Source organism: Tenrec ecaudatus, chromosome 15 (genome assembly GCF_050624435.1).
Source record: "Tenrec ecaudatus isolate mTenEca1 chromosome 15, mTenEca1.hap1, whole genome shotgun sequence".
In the NCBI taxonomy this organism is placed as follows: domain Eukaryota; kingdom Metazoa; phylum Chordata; class Mammalia; order Afrosoricida; family Tenrecidae; genus Tenrec; species Tenrec ecaudatus.
In genome coordinates this window covers 56,620,820-56,641,149 of record NC_134544.1, presented here as the reverse complement: position 1 = coordinate 56,641,149, position 20,330 = coordinate 56,620,820, and the positions used below count along the sequence as shown (strand labels likewise).

The window sequence follows — 20,330 nt, the reverse complement described above, 5'->3', positions numbered from 1 at the left end:
TTGTTCACCCACTTTGGCTCCAGCCGTTGTGTCGGGAGAGTGAGCATCATAGAGTTCCAATTTAATAAAAGAAGGTATTCATGCATTGAGGGAGTGTTTGAGTAGAGGCCCAAGGTCCTTCCGCCACCTTAATACTTGACCTATAAATATAGACACATAGATCTATTTCCCCATCCTCCTATATATATTTGCATGTACATGTCTTTGTCTAGACCTCTATGAATGCCCTTTGACTCCTAGCTCTTTCCTCCATCTCCCTTGACTTTCCTCCTGCCCTACTACCATGCTTCGTCGCCACCTGGGCTAGAGTATACCTCTTCTCATTTCCCACCAGGCCTGCCACTCCCCCCTCTCTACCATTTGGGGTCCCATGTTTTTCCCTTGTCCCTGTGTTTGTTAACACCACTTCCTTACCCCCCTACCCCCACACCCCAAGTCCCCCCGGAACTGTCGGTCCCGTTGTTTTTCCTCCAGATAGTTCATCCAGCCTGTCCTATTCAGACAGACCTGTGGAGACACTAACATGCACGAAAACAAGACAGAGGAAAACAAAGCAACATTATGCAACCAGACAACAAAACAACAAAAACAAACCACTGACAAAGAACAGAACAAAACAGTTCACAAGAGAAAAGCTTGTAGTTAGTTCAGGGATCGTACTTGAATCCATCAACGCCACAACTGTGTCACTCCATCAAGGCCTCCTTCCTCGTTTTTGCTGCCCCTCTACTTTACTAAGCATGATGTCTTTCTCCAGGGACTGGTCTCTCCTTTCTCTATGTCCAAAGTCTGTGAAACTAAGTCTCACTATCCTTGCCTCTAAAGTGCATTCTGACTGTAATTCTCTGAAGACAGATTTTCTTGGTTTGGTTTGGTTATTTTGGCTGTCCACACTACTTTCCTCCAAAGCCGTCTACAAATTGGGTGTTCACAATTTTAGCTCTGATATTTCACCAGCACCCCTAATTAAAATGCATTTATTCTTCTTTGGTTTTCCTCATGCATTATTCAACTCTCACATGCATGAGGTGATTGAAAATATCATGGCTTAGGTTCGGTGTACCTTAGTCCTCAGAGTAAAATGCTTGGTTTTCAACACTTTGAAGAGGGCTTGTGCAGCAGATGGACCCAACACTATCAGTCATTTGCTCTCTTGACTGCTGCTTCCATGAGCACTGATTTTGAATCCAAGTAAGATGAAAATCGTTGGCAACTTCAATCTTTTCTCTCTCTCAACTACAACTGGATATACAGTAAACTGAAAAAAGTGCTGGCATCGAGATCAGGGCAAGGAGAGGAAAATCCCAGATTCAAGAATGTTGCATAGTTCATTCCACAAATTAATTGGAAAATTTTCACAATTCTCTTAAGCCAGCTGAATTCAATTCCCTTGAACTCATATTACTCCGCAATAGCAAAGCTCAAAGAATAAATCTAGTAGCAGTTCAGTGTTTTCTCTGGCCCTTGTGGATCTGTGCCAGTTACCAAGGAAAGTAAAAATAAAATAAAACAGCATTTTAAGATAACAATGCAGGATACAGTGTAGACCATAAGTATGGAAATGCAAATGCTGAAATATAGCTGTATAACCCAAGAAAATATGTGGTTGTAGACATAAATCTTAAATGAAATGCTTTTTGTTATTTAATATGAGAGGCTTGCTTCTTCCTTGCAGACAAACTGCTGTCCGAGGCAGGCATCAAGTTGTGGCCACCACAGAACCAAGGTCTTAAATCTTAGCTCAATCCTCACTCACGTAGCAGTCTACAGTTATGTGGCATTAACTGTGACCGGCAGAATTTGAGATGACAAGTGGCTAAGGAGCCTGGTCTAGAAAGAATATCCTTGTTTGGGTATATCACCTTTTGCAGGCAGGCCCCTGATACTATAAAGACCATGCGAGACACATTTAGCTTAAGTCTGCAGAGTGTGGGAAAAGGACCGAATGTAGCATGGCACTTGCTATCAGGTCACTTGTCTTCATCAGAACCCGCCTGCCAGCCTTGGTGGACCCTATGACCGCCTTTTGCCCCCCACAGTTTACAGTCATTAGGAGTCCATGGCCACTCACCCACCCTAAGGTTATTGTAGCCTAGTCTAGGTTGTCCACCCAACCACGAGCCCCATCAGTTTTTGCCTGCTTCCTCAGTACCTTAACTCTCTATTTCTGCTCCCCCCGCCTCCCCCGGCCTGAATCAGCTGGCTGTTAACTGAGCAGCGGGGAAAGTGTGAGCTTTGAGGGCACACTTACACTAAGAAACGACCACTTTCACCTGTCCTTGCCCTATCCCAACCTTTCACGACATCTGGAATCTTTTGATTTTATTAATAAAATTTATTTATTTTGACAAAAATATGCACAGCCAAAGAAAGCACCCCTTCAACATGTTTTGCATGTCCAATTGGGTGGCATCTATTGCGTGTTTCCATCCTCACTGTCCTTTTCCAAGCTGCCCCTCCACCGTTCACATAAACTCACTGTCCCAAGCTTTCAGCTAAACTTGTGAGTTCGTGTTGCCAGTTGGATCCCACATGTATCCATGCCTGGGTTAACAAGAAGCAACGACATTTAAGACAGTGACTAACACGTTAAGCTGGCTTCCTCTTTCTCTTCCCTAAGTTCCCAACCATTTAGGAATTTCTAAGAGAGATGCAAAGAATCTAGTGTTTTCCAAGTCTGCTTCGTCCCTCACAGAGCAGCATTGGGGAAGGTTGATTTTTGATACGCTTTCTCTGGGAGACCTTCCCTGATAATCCCAGTCAGAAGTTTCCAGTAGTTCTTTGCCTTACTTGAACCCTGTCTCATAGGATTTTCTCACTTATTTTATAGTTAAATGAGATTAGAGGATTTTTTATTCTTTTAGGAGCTGTTACAGCAATTTTTAACCCTTTGGGCTTGAAGGCTATGAAGACAGAAAGCAGAAGACCCCCTTGACCTTGCCATCAGTGATCTAAAAGGCCTTTGTTTTGTCGATGCCATCGTAGGCCTGAGTATGTTCATGTTGATTTCTCATCAGAAGCTCCAAGGACTATGTGGAAGGAGAGAGTCTGTCAGACTAAATGTTACAATGGAGACAGATCAGGGAGGAGTCAGAAAAAGGAGTGGTGGTATTGAACTTAGAAATCACTGAGTCAAGGAGAAAGGTCATATTTTCTTGGTTGTAGGCGTGTTCTTCCCTGTAGAAAGAACTAATATATATTCCTTGACGTCAGACTGCTTGAATTACAAACTGCAGCCTTCGAGATTGCCCACCAAGACCTCTCCCCTTTCCTCAGAATCGGGAAACAGTGGCAAAGGACCGCTTTTTTTTTTGGTTAGAAATAGTGTAATTGCTTTCACATGTTTTTACAGTACTTCAAAACAAGCTAGCATTCTGAGATTCACCACATTGCATTATTAATATCATGCGTCTTTTGTATAACCCTTCAAGATTCTGAGATGACCAGTTCATCTGTCTCACTGGGGGAGGGGGGTCAGAAATGAGCACCCTCAAGGGTCCATTCCCCTCCTATATTCCTGTTTCTAGCCTCTCAGCCTCTTGAAAAAAGGGACCTGGGTTACTCAGCTCTGAAGTCCCACCCCACTTTCCTCTGCTCCACGGTGAGAGCTACATACATGGTTTTGAACTTGGCGTGCAGGAGAAAGTTAGATGCTGGTACAGCAATATGACTGGCTCAAGGATGATTAGTCAGGTCCCCTGGGAAGGCCTGGCTGTGACACTTCTTGTTTTCCATCAAACGTGTCTTGTAATTGCACAATTAATATGGAAGTGTGTCTTCGAAGTGATCACATTTCCTCAGACCTACTCATAGCCAAGTTGTGTAAAAGGAGATTCGCTTGTCTGCCATGGTTATTGGCAGTTTGCACAAATCAACACTCGCCTTATAGCAACCCCCCGTCCAGCAGCAGGAAATGCTTCCCAATCCTGTGTGATCCCGTGATCAGTTACAGATCGGACTGTTGTGACCAACAGGGATTTTATGGGTTGAATTTTGGAAGTTGATCATCAGGGCTTTCTTCCTAGTCCGTGCTAGTCTGGGAGCTCTGCTGAAACGTGTTCAACGAAATAGCAGTGATAAAGGCTGGTGGGTTGGAACTGGTGACCTTTCCGTCAGCAGCTGAGCACTTGGTGGAAGGAACTTTAGACCTTTTGATTGAGAGAACATCGTTCTTGTTTTCACAGTGGCTCTACATTTCAAACTTGGCTCAGCAGTTGTACCTATTTTCAAATGCATTTTCTGGGAAACCCTCTCTTGGTCCAAGTTGTCCAGTGGAAGTAGAGTGGGGAAGAGCATTGTCATAGCTGAGATGAGACAGTTGGTGAGAGAGATGACCCCAGAACACAGAAATGGAGGGGAGGGTTTTAGGGTCGGTTACATGAAGATCGTTTGACCCCTGGAACAGTTGACCTTTCAATCAACTTTTTGTCATTTGACAAAAAGCATCCAATCATTGGTCTATGGCAGGCACCACATTGCTCAGAACATGCACGGAGACAGCAATACATGCGCGCGCGCGAACACACAGATTGTAATATCAAAAACGAGTAACTTAACAAAAACGAGTGGCGGAGTGGGAAGGAAAGGCATCTCGCAGGCATCACAGGTGTTGCTGAAGTCTGCCTAAGAAGTCCCGTCAAGAGTCGGAGGAAGAGTGGCCCTGGCGGAGGGAACTGGCAGATAGGTGCTTGCTGTGCGCCAGGAGCCCGGGAAAGGCTGTTGCTAATGTCCTGGATGCTTCCGAGCATCGCACGGGTTCGGGTGGAAGCGGTTCCGTGGCGCCCTGCGTGGCCCTGTCTTGTGGTAATCCTGGGTTCTCCTCTTTTACAGACGACTTTGCAGAGGAGGAGGAGGTGCAGTCCTTCGGCTACAAGAGGTTTGGTAAGTTCCAAGGCAGCACCTTGCCTTTCCTCGGGGCTGGGCACATCGAACGACTGGAGACAAGTGAAAGCACATGGGGGTTTCTCACCACAGTGAGGGAGGGCCGTGGCCCAGGAGCGGGAAGTGATGGGATGCTTGTGGGGGCTGCTGGTGCCCAGCATGCTGGGAAAGGTAACCCGCGACTTGACTGCAGGAAAATTCACGGACTTCCTTGACTTTGATATCTCGAAAGCATCTTTTTTGTGTGTTTCCCCTGGTGGTTCAGGCCCCATGCTCCTAACAGTGGGTGTCAGTGGATGAGTGACAGGGAAACGCCTCCAGGAACAGAGCTGGTCACAAGTCCTCCGTGGGAACCAAGCTGAGCAATGCATTCTCCTACCCCCCCCCCCCCCTCCTTGCCCTTGTCCCTGAAACCGGTGCTTAAGTGAAGGTTTTTGAGATGGGGCATTATTCTGGATTCTCTGGGTGGACCCTGCCTATCTGTAATCACAAAAGGCCTTATAAGAAGGTGGGAGAGGGAGATTTGACAACAGGGAGGAGAAGGGAGTAATGGTAGAAGCAGAGATTGGAGAGATGCACTTTGAAGGAGAAAGGGGCCACAAGCCAAGGAATGCAGATGTCCAGTTGAAACTGAAAAGGGCAGGGAAATTGATTCTCCACAGAGCCTCCAGGGGGAGCTCACCCGCTCACCCCGGCCAACCCCTCGCTTTCAGCCAGCTGAAACTGATCGGAGCCTTCTGGCCTCCAGAGTGTAAGAGAAGCGATTGGTGTTGTTTTAAGTACGCTTTGCGATTTGTTACAGCAGCCGCAGGAAGCTCATACCTGCCCCAAGACTTCTTGGGCTGCTGCTCAGCGTGCTGTTCTCTGCTTTGGGGTCTGTAACTGTCCAGAAAAGTCAAGAAAAATTGCCGTTTCAAAGACAATTAAAGGGAATGGAATTGTGTGTGTGCAATTTTTTTCGGTGCCTTAGCCAGAGGAAATGGAGAGAGAGAGAGAGAGAGAGAGAGAGAGAGAGAGAGAGAGAGAGAGAGAGAGAGAGAGAGAATATTAAAGAGAATAAATCTACTTCCATTGCTTTAAAAAAATAATCCTGGCTGGACTTTGATTAAAGCTAACAACCCCCAGCTGCTCTGGCTCCCCAGTTACTTTAGCGCTTTTTTCCTCTCTGGATACACACTTCTAGATTTCTTTCTGGGAAAAAGTAGGCCTTTAAAACGGGAATATAGTGGCAGCAGGCCCGCAGCTCTCCATTCATCCAGGGAGAGAGCAGCCTCCGCCCTGTGCTTTCCCTCCTCCACACGACTGTCCCGTCTGCACAAGGAACTATTTAGTGTTGGTGCACTGGCATCTGCCTTCCCACGGAGCCTTCACTGAAGGTGGCAGTAGGACTGTAGAGAAAAACAATCAACCGAACAAACAAATATTGAAAGAAGCACAGGGAATGAAGAAGAAAAGCAAACTTGTGAAAATCAAGCCATAATAAACGTTGGGGCGCCCCTGTCTTTCGGAAGCCAATAGAGAGAGGAACACTAAGGAGAGAAGTTCTTGGGGAATGGCAACCTGGAGAGACATTTTCTTTAAAATTTCGGGACCCATGAATGAAGTTGAGGGGTGGGGATTTGGTGAAAAACACAACATTGATAAGTTGCTGAGGGGACGTGATGGATGTAGGTTAAACTGTGGGTGGAGATTTCCAACTGATGACTCAGGAGTCTGCTGAGTCAGGACATATTGGAGAGCATGGAGAGGGAGGGAGGGGTGTAGAGAGTGGTTCAAGCAGAAGAGAGAAGAAATGGACACCTTGGAACAGGCTATTCAACAAGACAGATGTTCCTGACATTAAAAATTCTTACACTTGACTTTTTAGGCAAAGTGCTGGGTAGCCAACATAGGATAGAGAAGAATTTTGAATGGAATTCCATCTAAAATGAAAGAGCATTTTAGATTATTTAAATTTAGCTTTAATTGTATAGAGAAAACAGTTTGGGTAAATTATTTATTATTTTTATTTTAAAAATCATTTTATTGGGGGCTCATACAGCTCTTATAACAATCCATACATCAATTGTATTAAGCACATTTGTACATATGTTGCCATCATCATTTCCAAAACATTCTCTTTCTACTTGAGTCCTTGGTATCAGCTCCTCTTTTCCCCCTCCCATCTCCCACCCTCAGGAGCTCTTGATAATTTATAAATTTTTTAAATTTTCATATTTTACCGCATCTGCTGTCTCCCTTTATCCATGTTTCTGTTGTTCGTCCCCCTGAAGGGCAGGGGGTTGTATGTTGATCACTGCAATCAGTTCCCCCTTACTCCCCTTCTTCTCCCACCTTCCCTCTACCTTCAAGGTATCACTATTCTCATCATTGGTCCTGACGGGTTTTCTGTCCTGGATTCCATGTGTCAAGAGCTCTGATCTGTACCAGTGTACATGTTCTGGTCTAGCCAGATTTGTAAGATAGAATTGGGGCCAGGCACAATGGATGGATGGATGGATTGTGATAAGAGTTCTACCAGCCCCCAATGAAATGATTAAAAGAAAAACAGTTGGGGTCATAGTAGTCGGCAGGTGGGGAGGAAGCAGTAAAGACCTATAGGAATATTGTGGGTTTCGTCGTAGAGCTGCACTGCACTTACCTGCTCATCCCGTCCTTGTGACCCTTCTGTGAGGGGATGCCCGATTGGCTACAGATGGGTTTGGGTCTCCATTCCAACAGCACCACCTGTTCGCATCAAAATGGTTGTTTGCTTTGGATCTTCTGATGCCTGATACCATCAATGCCTCATGATCATATGGGTTTGTGTGCTGCTTCGATGTGGGCTTTGTTGATTCCCTGCTAGATGGCCGTTTGTTTAATTTCAAGCCTTTAAGGCCCCAGACGCTATATCTTGTAATAGCCGGGTACCCTTCACCTCATTAGCTTATGCACCCATTTTGTCTTCAGTGATTGTGTTGGGAAGGTGAATATCACAGAATTCCAGGTTATTAGAACAAAATGTTCTTGCATTGAGGGAGGGCTTGAATAGAGGCTCAATGTCTGTCTGTTACCTTATTGCTTAACCTATAAATATATGTACATAGACCTATATCCCTATTGTTATATATTAATATTTTTACATATGTACATGCCTTTGTTTATACTTCTTTTGCCTAAGTGTCTTTTGCTTCTTAATTCATTCCTCTATTTCCTTTTACTTTTCTCCTGTCCCAGTTCCAGTTTCATTTGGCTCTCTGTACTTCCTCTCAGCTACATTGCACTTGATCCAACCCCACTATGCCCTCCTCGCCATCAATTTTAGATCTCTTATTGTTCCCTTGTCCCTGAGTTTGTTGGCTTCCCCCTCCCTTGGCCCCGCCTCCTCCTCTCCCCTGTCCCCCCCACCTCCCCCCCAAAAACTGTCAGTACATTGTTTTTCTCCTCCGGATTGTTTATCCTGCCTATCTTATATAGATAGACATGGGAAAAGAGAGGAAGGAAGGCAGAAAGAAAGTGAAAGAAAGAAAGAAAGAAAGAAAGAAAGAAAGAAAGAAAGAAAGAGAGAAAGAGAGAGAGCCTATGGATAGTTTGGGGTGTGTCTGCTGACTCTTATGAATGTTTTCTGGTTGGGTCTGATGCAGTGCCAAGCCTCCCACACCCCACACCCCACGCCCCTGAAGGTAGCTGGGGCTGAGGTTAAAGTCTTTGTAGTCTAAGTCTTAGGCTGGCATAGCTCAGTGAAGGGCCCAGCTGTGAGGGAGAAGTGACCTTTTGGCTTGGGGTTGTTGAAGAGGGACCCTGTCATCTATACAGGGTCTGGGAATCTGGGCACGGTCCAATAGAAGTCACTGCAGCTCGTCATTGAAGCAAGTAGAACCCAAGACTGCTTCCTTCAGGGATGGTCAAACTTTATCCATGAAAAGAAGAAAAAGTCTCTTCCACACACAGGAGGTTTATAATTAGGGGCAGGTGTCTAGAGGTGGGGCAGGCACTAGCACCCCACCTGCCGTGTCTAATTAGTTTCATGACTTGAAACCCGCCTGTCACGTAAACTCTTTGGGGGCTCTGATCCTGCACCTGCCCAAGGAGCCAAGGTAGGTAAGTCTCTCTCTGGGCTTGGGTGAGACTAAAAGGGATGCCCAATGGGTAAGTGCTTTGAAGTTGCAGCTCTAAAAACATCAAGGCCACATTATTCCCTTCTGAGATTCGGGGATATTATCTCTCAGGACATTTTGGTACAGTCGTTATAGAATCTTCAAGCGTGATTGGCCTGAAACCTTCTTCCTGAAGAGAAGTGCAGGTGTACGTTATCTCTGAGCTTGGTGATAGTGTAGGGTTTTTTGACGAAGTAGACCTGTCACCTAATTTTAGCTAGTGTCTTGCTTTATAGGGGTCCTGGTGGCATAGTGGGTTATATGTCGAGCTGCTAACCACAGAGACAGCAGTTCAAAACTACCAGCTCCTCCCAGGGAGAAGGACGCGACTCCTTGTTCCTGTAAAGTTCCAGTCTCAGAAACTCACGCAGGCAGCTCTGTGCTGTTGCTGCTATTCAGGATTGACTCGGTGGCAGGGAGTTTGGCTTTTTGAGTCTTGTCTTGTGCAAATATAACAAACATAGTCAGAACTTAGACAAGAGATGAAGGAAGGGTTAATTATTTGCAGGGTAAAGGAGGCATTGTTTGGGCATATTTTTAAAGAAATGTTTCCAGAAAATGTAATGGACATAAAGTTATTCAGAAGCATTTGCTCTATAAAATAAATGCTGTTTACATAATAATATACTTAAAATGTGTACAAATACGAGAGAGCAAAACGGGAGATCTCCCCCAGTGATTGCGTGATCTCGGTGGAGCCATCCTTGTTTGTCCAGGGGCTCATTATTTCATTTTAATATCAGCCAGGTTTCCTGTTTGTCTTCAGACTTTTATATGTCACACGTGTTAGCCTCTTCCCCAAAGTTTGGGGCAAGTGTCTGGAAAAGAGGTGGCATTTGGTTTTGCCGCGTGTTTGCTTTGACGAGGAGACACTTTGAAGGGCTAATTGAGTATTTCCAAACTTCAGTCAGCCTTGGAGGGTCAGAATTTTTTCACCTCAGGGTGCAGAGTTAATTGGGGTATAACTGTAGTTGTAATTTGCCACAGTTCATTTTCTGGGGTATGACATTGGAATATCAATGTTTATTTTCTATCGATAGAATATGATATATGAAAGGGATTCAAATGTTCTTAGGGAAAAATCCATTACCTTTTATTTCTAATTAAAAATAATGTGCTGAAAAACTCATTTTATACACAAGGATATACGGTATGTGCTTCTTTTTCCTGTGAAACAACTCTGAAGGCACCTGTTAAATGCTGTCTTTTCTGTGTGATGGAAGCAGTAATGGTAACATGCAGGGGCTGAAAACAGATGATGGATTTGGATCAGTGTTCCTATACTCACCAGCTGTGACCTTGGATGAATTTTAGTATCTAAGCCTTTGCATGCAGGGGGCAAATATGAAAACTTCTTAGACATCACCAAACACCTTGAGCGAATGAACTCTACACCACAGTCTTGGGGGATACCAAGGTCAATTGGCACAATATATTCCACAGAGACAATGTTCAATATCCTACTTTGGTGAGTAGCAACTGAGAATCTCAGAAACTGTGAGCAGCCGTTTAAGGTGTAATTATTGTACTCTCCCTGTCTGGAGGAAAGAAGAGTGATGGAAATGGATGACACATGGAAACCATTAGCCCAATGGCCTAATGAACGGCATTGGCGTCAGTCTCCACGACTCTGAGACCAGAAGAGCAGGACGGTGCCTGGCTACCACAACCAGCTGTTCTGAAAGGGATCACACTGCCAGGTCCTTGGTAGAGTGGAGAACAATTGTGGAACAGAACTGAATTATAAAATTTTAATATACCGTATATACTCAAATATAAACCGAGGTACCTAATTATTACCTGGGAAACCAGAAAAACCAATGGACTGGAGTATAAGCCTAGGGTGGAAAATGCAGAAGCTATTGGTGAGTTTCAGTAATCAAAACAAATGAAAATAAAATTACTAAAAATTGAGACATCAGTGGGGTAATGTATTTAAATATTTATTTTAAATAAAAACAAATAAAAGCACAATAAGTCATTTAATATTAGTAAACCAGCACACTAAGTGGAAAATAAGTTCAACAAAAACAATAAGGTATCAACAATGAGTACTATTCCCTGAGCTCAATCAGCACCCAAGCTAAAATGTGAAGTTAAAATCCTTTAAAACTGGATTCCTCATCATCATCCGCATCCCAATGCAGAGCTTCAGCTGGTGTGAGGTCATCATAGACGCTGTCCTCACTGAGATCGCTGTCATCACCATCGCTGCTGTCATTTTCATACAAAGCGCAGTCTTCACTGCCATCCATAGCATTACTAATACTACATTTCTGGAAGGCACGTTGCACATGTCTTCTGAAATGTCTTTCCATGCATCTCAAACCCACTTTGCTACTAACTCTGTGTCAGGCTTCATGAGATTTCCTCCTTTTGTTAGTCGGGCTCGACCAGATGGCATCCATTCATGCCACTGACCCATGTATAAGCCGAACCCCAGTTTTTCAGCACATTTTTTGTGCTGTTAAACTCGCCTTATACACGAGTATATATGGTAATATCAGTTTATAAATACTTGTAATAAATGTACAGTATTAAATATATAAGTAATAAATATAAATACACAAAATACATAAGTATAAAACAAACAAAAAAATATATAAGTATAAATTATAAAATTAAAAACAACCCAAATTGGTAGGAACCAGGAACTGATGGAACCCCGAGACTTCATATCTGGGGCTCAATTTTCAGCCAAACAGGGAACAGTAATACTAGCAAGGTACACACACCTTAGCATAATCAACCATTCAATCACAAGGGCAGTATTTTCCCAAGGACAAAGTTTAAAAGAGTTAGGGAAGGAGGAGGACCAAAATGGGAAAAACAGGAAAAAAATAGGGTAAATGATGTTACATTTAGAGGCTTGCAATTAAGGTGAAACAAAACATGTGTGAATTGTTGATTATATCGCTGATGATATGCTCTGGTAAACCGTTACCAAATTCACAGTAAAAAGTTCATAGATAGAGGACTAAAGAGAACTTTGGCAGCAGGTTTGCCCAATGTAAAAATAAAGCCTCACTTTCTTCATTGGAAAGGATTGGGTCGTAATAGACTTACTCCATCTGGTTATGAAAATGGATTCGCCCCGTGCCTGGTGCACTGTAAGTATCCCATAAAAGGCGATCATTAATCATTATTTTAATGTTGGTATTCCTAATTAATCTTTTGGTCCCGTGGCTTAAACATGACTGCTACAATTTAATAGGCCATGGAATCTTCTGGTTTTAGCAGTCCCTTGTTCCTACACACTCCCTGCTTTAGTGCTAACAAGTGGGAGAGACTGGCTCCGCCCCCAGCACCCTCTTCGCCAGTATGAGAGCCTTTGGAGTGCACCTCCCTCTGGAGTGTTGCCCACTTAACCCATTCCTGTGCTGGGAGGACGCTGGACTGACTTTGCTTCCTTGTTTGTATAGGATCTCTTTTTGGAATATAATAGTAAAAGGTCCATAACTGGAAGGATGGGGTAACGAGATACACACTCAGCCTATGAAAGTCGCAGGCAGATTTAACAGTGAGCAACTGTGGGCAGCTGGACACATTTGCTGTTAGTATTTAACAAAGTTTTGATGAAATAATATCCTTGGAACTCAGCTCTGAAGTTTATTAGCAATGATGAGAGAAAGAAGTCTGAAAAACTGCAGTGTGTGAAACAATAACAAATAGTAAAATGTGTTTTCTATGAAGTAGAACTCCAGTCTTCTGAAACAATTCTTAGGAAGCTACTGGAAAACTACGGAGGGCTTCTAGTCCAGCTGGCCCTGGGCGGTGCGCGTGGTTGATATACCCGACTGTCAGTGGGGAGGTCGGAGGTTGCAGTCCACGCAGAAGTGCCGTACAAGAAAGGCCTGGGGCTCTTCCAAAAATTCATTCCTCGAGGACTGTTATGCTGTGATCACAGGGATCACGCTGAGCCAGAGCCCACAGACAGCAACTGGTGGATCAGTAGATTGCTGACCTGCAGGTATCGCAGTGCTGACACACGGGAGTACCACCTGCCACTGAATTCAGGTCAGTGCATGTGCTCGTGCACGTTAAGTAATACTGGTTACCTACAGTTACACAGGCCGCTGTACATGGGCATTTTCAAAGCTACCCTCTTTCCCACCCCTTGGTTCCCTTTAAAAGTGATTTGAGACTTTCAAGGCTATTTTAACAGTTTTTAAGGTACACCATCCCTGACGTGTTGAAGCCACCTGAGAAATATGTACTGAATACAGCCCAACTTTGTCCTAACCCCTCTACCCCACCCAATGTACCTTACTTCACCTCCCTACTTCCCCAACACCTCCCCCCCAAATGTGATGCTTCAAATCACTGACTGTAGTTAAAACATTGAGCTGCCACCCGGCAGGCAGTTCAGACGTACTGCCATTGAGTTGATTCTGACTCATGGCGGCCCTTCTAGGACTTACGGCTGTATCTTCCTCCCCAGATGACTGGGGAGTTAGGGTCACCCACCGCGCGATTAACAGCCCAACGCTTAACCCGCTGCAGCACCAGGGTTCCTTGCCAAGAGGTTTAGAAATATGACTGTCGGAAAGTATACAGGTTCACTCGGGCTTCTGAAAAATAGAATCAGATATCAACCTTCCTGGGAGGATGTTCTTTTTTTGGGGGGGGGCGGCGAGGATGTTCTAGACACTCACTCCCATGCTGCCACTTCCAGTTGCGTGGGCATGGGGCAGGGACTCCTCCCAGGAGCCAGGCTTCACCTTGGGATTGGGAGGAGGTGCCCTTTGAAGTTTCTCCACCTCCAACACCAAAGCAGGACTGCACATTCCTTTCTGCTGCCCTTCAGAAGACTGACACCAGCAGAATTAACCCCTTTCCCGGATAAGAATGCCAGGAATTTCCATCATTTCCTGTCGGGAATGACTACATAAGCCCAGCGTGAGGCTGCCCTTTCAACAGCACCTTTTGCACACATCTCTAAATGGAAAGGGCACATCAGGCTGAAGGAATGGCTCTACAGAAGTGCATGGAACAAGAGTTAGTTCTGGTGTTCCCTGTGGGGGTTCTTTGAAATGTTCAAAGCCATACACAGCCCTTGGTGGGGTGGTTTTATTTATTCCGTCTTGACAAACCCCAGTGGAGTTGATATTTCTATTCTGTAAGAATTTGGTGTCAAATGGCATGTGGAGAAGTAGTGCAAAAGAGAGGCTCAGGCAGGCTCAGCTTGAAGGGGTCGCAGATGAAGCTTCACAGAAAAACCCATCCAGCCCCTTAGCCCTCTGCTTCCAGTCAGGTGTGGCAGTGCTCTTGAGGTGAGGGAAAAGGAGTCCTCTTGGCTTCACTGACTTAAACAGCACGAGAAGATTTTGTAAACTGTCTCATGGTGGAGGACAGTCCCACCTCTTCTTGGCAACAGTATACGTCCATGGTTCACTTTGCACCTTCAAGAAGTGCTGCTTGGTTGGTTTGGCAAAATCCTCCTGTTTAGTCATCCCCCCTCCCCTTACCAGTACAAATATGTCCAACATCACAGGCATGCATGCTTGTGATTTTAAAAACCATTTTCCTATTAATTAAACCACGAAGCTCCCTTGAGTATCTACAATGTTCTAGCCAGCAACCCTCCGAGGTCATTGGATTCTCCCAGGAATTCTTTGAGGTGGGAATGATCTGCTGTTTATAAGCTGAAGTGCATGATCCAATTGGCTTATTCTAGATATTTCATATAGGTGAAACTGTACAATATTTGCCCTTTTGTGATTTGACTCACAGGCAGTGGGTATTGGTGATGGTTGCACAGAATTATTGGAATCAGGTCATTAAATTCCACGCATGAAAAATCCTAATTTACCGTGTGTGTGTGTGTGTGTGTGTGTGTGTGTGTGTAAAATGAAGTTCATGAAATAAGTGCATGGCTAACATTTGAGTGTCACTTTAACTGCAATCGCCGTGGGGATGAACGTGTGCCCATTTTCTGACCAGCTCAATAATTTTATGGGAAAATGTTCATTGACATATGTTAGCAACTGCTTATACATGGTCTTAAATTTCATCATTTCAAAATATGTATAGTTACTCTTTCTTCCCTTATCCCTGGTTTTGTTTTGTTTTTATCAACTTATGAATCCTGGTAAGGACATAGAGAGAGAAGAGAGGGAATTGTTTGCCTTGCAGTCGTGTTGGAGCTGAATGTGGATTGTTTTTATTTGGGGGAAAATTAAAGAAAAAACTCGACTCAGCATTTTTTGTTAACACAGCAGGAACACATTAGGTTGTTTCCAGTGTTTGACTGTGGGCAGGGTGGGAAAGAATGACGGACTCATTTTGGTAGCAACTTCAAGCAACTTGAAGCAGATGAACCCTGAAACTTCCGTAAGAGATTTGAATTGTTCATTTGGAGGTCTCCTGGGTTCAGGAAAGCTGTCTTAGGGTCACTGATTCTGAATGAACACTATGGGCCTCTGCATGCTTACAACCTTCAGGGTGTTTCCCCCTCCCCCCAATTTTCCTTTGGGTGCCCTTGGCCCTCCATCCTGCACCCTCCCTCCAGCCTGCACCCTCCATCAGGATGGTGGTTAGGGAGCCGACTTTGGATTCAGACAGGCCTGGCTCACACACTGCCTTTGCCACTTATCAGCAAGCCACCCACCCTTGTCAACATTCACCTTTCTGTCTATGGAATGGCAATGGCAATATCTTCCTTGTCGGGTGACGATGCGCCTAAAACCCCTAAGTAATATGTCTAAGGGACCAGGGACACAGTGTTGCTGATGGCTGCTGTGGAGGTGACTCTGACGCGTGGTGAAATTTTGTACAACAGAACAACATGCTGCCCAGTCTTGCGTCAGCCTCACAATCACCAACACGTTCAAGCCCCTTGTTGTGGCTTGTCCAGTCTGTCGCATTGAAGGTCTCACTTGGCCATTACTGCGCCTCTGCCTCACCAAACGTAATGTCCTCCCGGTGACTGATCCTTCCTGCAATGTTGTTAGGATTTACATGGTTTTCATTGGCAGATTTCCAGAACTAAGTTTCTATTTTTCCTTGTCTGTCTTGGTCTAACGACCGTGCTGAAGCCCATCCATCATGAATGGTAGTTGAAACATTAGCACAGCTCCCGAGTCTCAGCAACAGGTAAGCTACCACCGCATGATGGACTAACAGGTGAGCAGTGAGTAGGTCTCACCAAATGTGGCTTTTACTAAACTGTTGTTTACTCTCAGCCCCTCACTGTCTTCTCTTTCTCCTCCCAGCCCTAGCACGCCTTGTTTGGTATCACCTCAGTTCTTCTCTTGTCTAGCCCAGACCAGGCCTATCTAACAAGAATCCCTCATACACACCTATGTGGGGGGAGGTGCCAGCCCCCCACCACTAATCGCGGGTTTGATAGGCATAATTGTACGGTTAATGTATCTAAAGATTATAGTAAAGTCATAGAGAGCATGAGCGATAGAAGAGAGATTGAAATAGAGGAGTCAGACTCATTTCATGGTAGCATGCTCACCTCAGCCTCACTTGGTGGTCCACGTGGAGAGAGGGGGAGGGGAAGGAGGACAAGGGGAAAGGGAACAGGGGGGCAAGGACAGGAGAGGAGAGGGGGAACCAACTAGAGGCCAAGAGGGGAGCCCAAGAGAGCTCTTTATTGCTAACCCAGGCCTATACACCTTTAGGGGGAGTGCAAGCCCACCAATTACAGGTAAAGATATCAGTTACAGGAAGGGGTTGCACTATAGGTTATACAGCAATGAGAAGGGGACAATCTAGGGATATACTCGCAATAGGAAGAGGAGGGATTTGGGGTATACATGTGACAAGAAGGGCGGATCCTGGATTCAGGTTTGCAGCCTAACTTTGGATGTCCCTGTGCCGGTTTGACCTGTTTCCTAGCTCAACTATAAAGACCATTATCAGTAGGGTGTGAAATCCACCTTTAGGAACCAAATCCATGACTGCAAGCCCTTAGGGAGAAGTAGCCCATTGTCCTTAACAGCAGGGAGCTGGGACCCTACCAGTCCAGACAGTTGTTTGGCAACTGACTGCCTTCAGGAAGGTAACTTGACCATCATTTACTATTAGTTGCAAGCAGTGTCCTAAGTCTTGGGAGAAATCTTTCTGTTATACACCCACACGCAAGGCCTTTTACATTTAAAGGTGCAGTGGCCACCTGCAAAGAGAACATGTTCGGGGAGGTAGTACACCAGGGAGGAGGAGCTGCTTTCAGAGAGCAGGTGGAAGAGCTTGGTGGGTAAGAGACTATAAGCTGGAGCCCCACTGCCTGGGTTCAGTTCCCAGCTTGGCCACTCACTGGTGGGATAACTATACAGCAGTTCATCTTTCAGTGTCTTAGCATCCTCACCTGAAAAATGGGACACTTATCGCATTTATTAGTAGGTTTATTGTGAAAACTGAGTTAACAAGTAGAACTCTATAGAGAAGACTAACCAAATGATTCCTGTTGTTAGGACTCAGCTTATCTTAGAGATAAGAGCAAGTCTGGGTTCATGTAAGCTGTTGCCTTGCCATCTAGTGTGGTGCTTTCTCAGGGCCTGGTGTCCCAGCAGTCCTGAGTTAGTGATCCCCTTTGTCTTTGGTGGATTTCATCCATCACTTCAACTCAGAGTCGCTGTGGCTACACACGGTTCAGAGTGCTGCCTCATCAGCAACACCATTTTCCCAATCTAAGTTCTGCCTGTGCAGCGCCTGAGCCCCTGTTTCGGTGTTAACCATCTGAAGTGCCACCGTGACTCTTTAAATGTAAAGATTACTGAAATTTCAGTTTCTTCATCATACTAGCCACACGTCAAGTGCTCGGAAGTCACATGTGACACGTGGCTGCCAGCTTGGACACTAGTCACGGAACATTTCCATTGCCACAGAGAGCTCTGGTGAACTGTCCTGGTTCTGGTGCTCGTGAATGTACCTGTGATTTTCCTGTTTAAAAATCTTAATGGCAGTCTTTCCCGGGACTCTGAGAATGATTATTATCATTTAGCATTTACTTCATTGTGGTGTAGGCAGTCTAGTTGTTTTATGAAGCAGGAAAGAAAAAAATTTTTTTAAAAGGTCATTTTTTATTGGGGCTCTTACAGCGCTTAGAACAATTCATATATCAGTTGTATCAAGCATATTTGTAAGTGTGTTAGTCCAGGTAGACTAGAAAAACAAATTCATAGAGACACTCATATGTGCATGAGAAAGAGCTTTATATACAAAAGCAATTGAATAATTGAGAAAACATCCCAGCCCAGTCCAGATCAAGTGTATATTAGTCCATTATGTCCGATATTAGTCCATTATGTCCAATACTAGTCCATAAATTCCTCTTTAAACTCATACAACACATGAAATGACTCCAGATGCAGGAAGACGACAGGCCAGTGGGTGGAAAGTCTTGTGGATCCAGTGGTGGAGTAAGCATCTCAGCGCTGGCAGGGGTTTCCATATGGCTCCTCCAGCTCAGAGCATTAGCGTAGCTCTGTGTGTCTTGTCAGCTGGAATGTCTCCCAGGGAGTGAGCACATGTCCGCCTCCAGTGAGCTATTTATCTCCTTAGAGCCTCCAAATGAGGTCATCAAGATGTGACCTGATTGACAGGCTAAACTCCACCCCTTCACTCTGAAATCTCAAATTGACAACAGATTATGTAATTATCACAGTACGTATGTTGGCATCATTATTTTCTAAACATCTACATTCTTGGTATCAGCTCATGACCTTTTGATACATTATAGATTATTATTAATTTCATATCTTACACCAACTGCGGTTTCCCTTCCCCCATGCGGTTTCTTAAGAAAATCTTCTGATGCTCAAGCAAATGTACCTTCTCTCCCTTCAATTGTCCATAAATTTCCATGTACCACCAGGGTTTTAAAAACAACACATACTTACTTTTAAATTGAAATTTGATGTTTGTAATCTTTAAATGCCATTTTCCATTATAAAGTCAATTTTTGAACTTAGAAACAAAATCTACTTATTCTGTCAAATTTATGAAATCTTGAATGGCGCATTTTCACTGTTTGACCTTCAGTTGACATTTGCTAACAACTTCCCTGGGCCAAGCCATGGTCTGAATTCTGGGTGCACTTGGTACGGAAGCAAAAGCTGAGCTCTAAGGAGTTCATCAGCTGGAGGGTGAAGAGAGAAGGGAGTAGACAAGTGGGGCTTGGGTTATTCCGAGCTGGATACTGTTAAGAGAGAATTCCGCGGAATCTTTTTCTTTAGAACTTCATGTGAATTAATGAAAAGTCAAAAAAAAAAAAAAGTCATGAAAGAGGCTTACTGGTCGTGTAGTGGCTGGTGGAACTTCCGAGACTGGGCCCTTTGTCACCATCAGGTCTGGAGATTGATGTGTACACACCTTAGAATAATCCACCATCTAGGACCAATGGGCTGCATTTCCCCAGGAACAAAGTTCAAAAGGATTAGGGAAGGAAGAGAAATGGAGACAGGAAGCATAGGGAGGAGGTGGCATAGGTGACGCCCGATTGAAGGGCTGGCAATGAATGAGATGGAACAGAATTGCTGAATGTAGAACTGATGATCAGCTCTGTAAACCTGCACCTAATTCACATTATAATGGTTTTTGTTTTGTTCTTTAATACTGTGAATTGACGCTGAGTTAAAGGAGTTAAAAGGTGAGCTACCCTATGATTTCCCTTACATTAAAGATCTAGAGCAGGTAAATCCATCGAAACACAAGTTAGATGAGTGGATGGGAGTGATGCAGAATGACTGCTATTGGGTTGTTGTGATTTGCCTTCAGTTGGCTCTGACTCGTGGTGACCTGACGTTCAGCACAATGTGAACCGTGCCTGGGCCTCCTGTACCAGCTTCGTGATCTTTATTAGTGTGCTTGCTCCCATTGTTGCGTCAGTCCAACTCCTGGAGAATTTCCTTCATTTTCACTGACCCTTATTTTACCGAATATGCATTTTTGTTCCCCTGGCAAATTGGTCTTTCCTGATGATGTATCTAAAGGAAGTGAGCCAAAGTCCCATCATCTTCTAAAGAGTATTCTGATTGTATGTCTGCTAAGACTCTTTTTTTAAAAAAAAAATCTGTTTGTTCTTCCTACAGTCCCTGGTACAGTCAGTATTCTTCACCAACACCATAATTTAAATTCATGAATTGTTCTGTCTTTTTTATGATTTAGCGTTTGTCCACCTGTGAGTACGTGGAAGACCGTGCTGCGTCTAGTCCCTTCACTAGGATGTAGAGTCTCAGAAACACAAAGCAGCAGCTCCACACTGCATTGCTATGGTGCTGAGTCAAGAATGCCTCGATGGCTGTGGGTGTGGTCGGCTTACATAGTATTTAATTTTCAAACTCTTTTTCTCCCACAAGAATT

At 44.5% G+C, this 20,330-nt stretch overlaps 1 protein-coding gene across 2 annotated transcripts in view; it reads left to right on the top strand.

Annotated features, from left to right (window-relative positions):
* The window catches only part of COLEC12 (collectin subfamily member 12), a 225,110-nt gene that overhangs the window by 23,216 nt on the left and 181,564 nt on the right, over positions 1–20,330 (top strand). For both annotated transcript variants that reach the window (XM_075533126.1, XM_075533127.1), the window contains exon 2: positions 4,831–4,881. In XM_075533126.1, the coding sequence (XP_075389241.1) occupies positions 4,831–4,881 (51 nt within the window). The remainder of the gene's footprint in view (positions 1–4,830; positions 4,882–20,330) is intronic.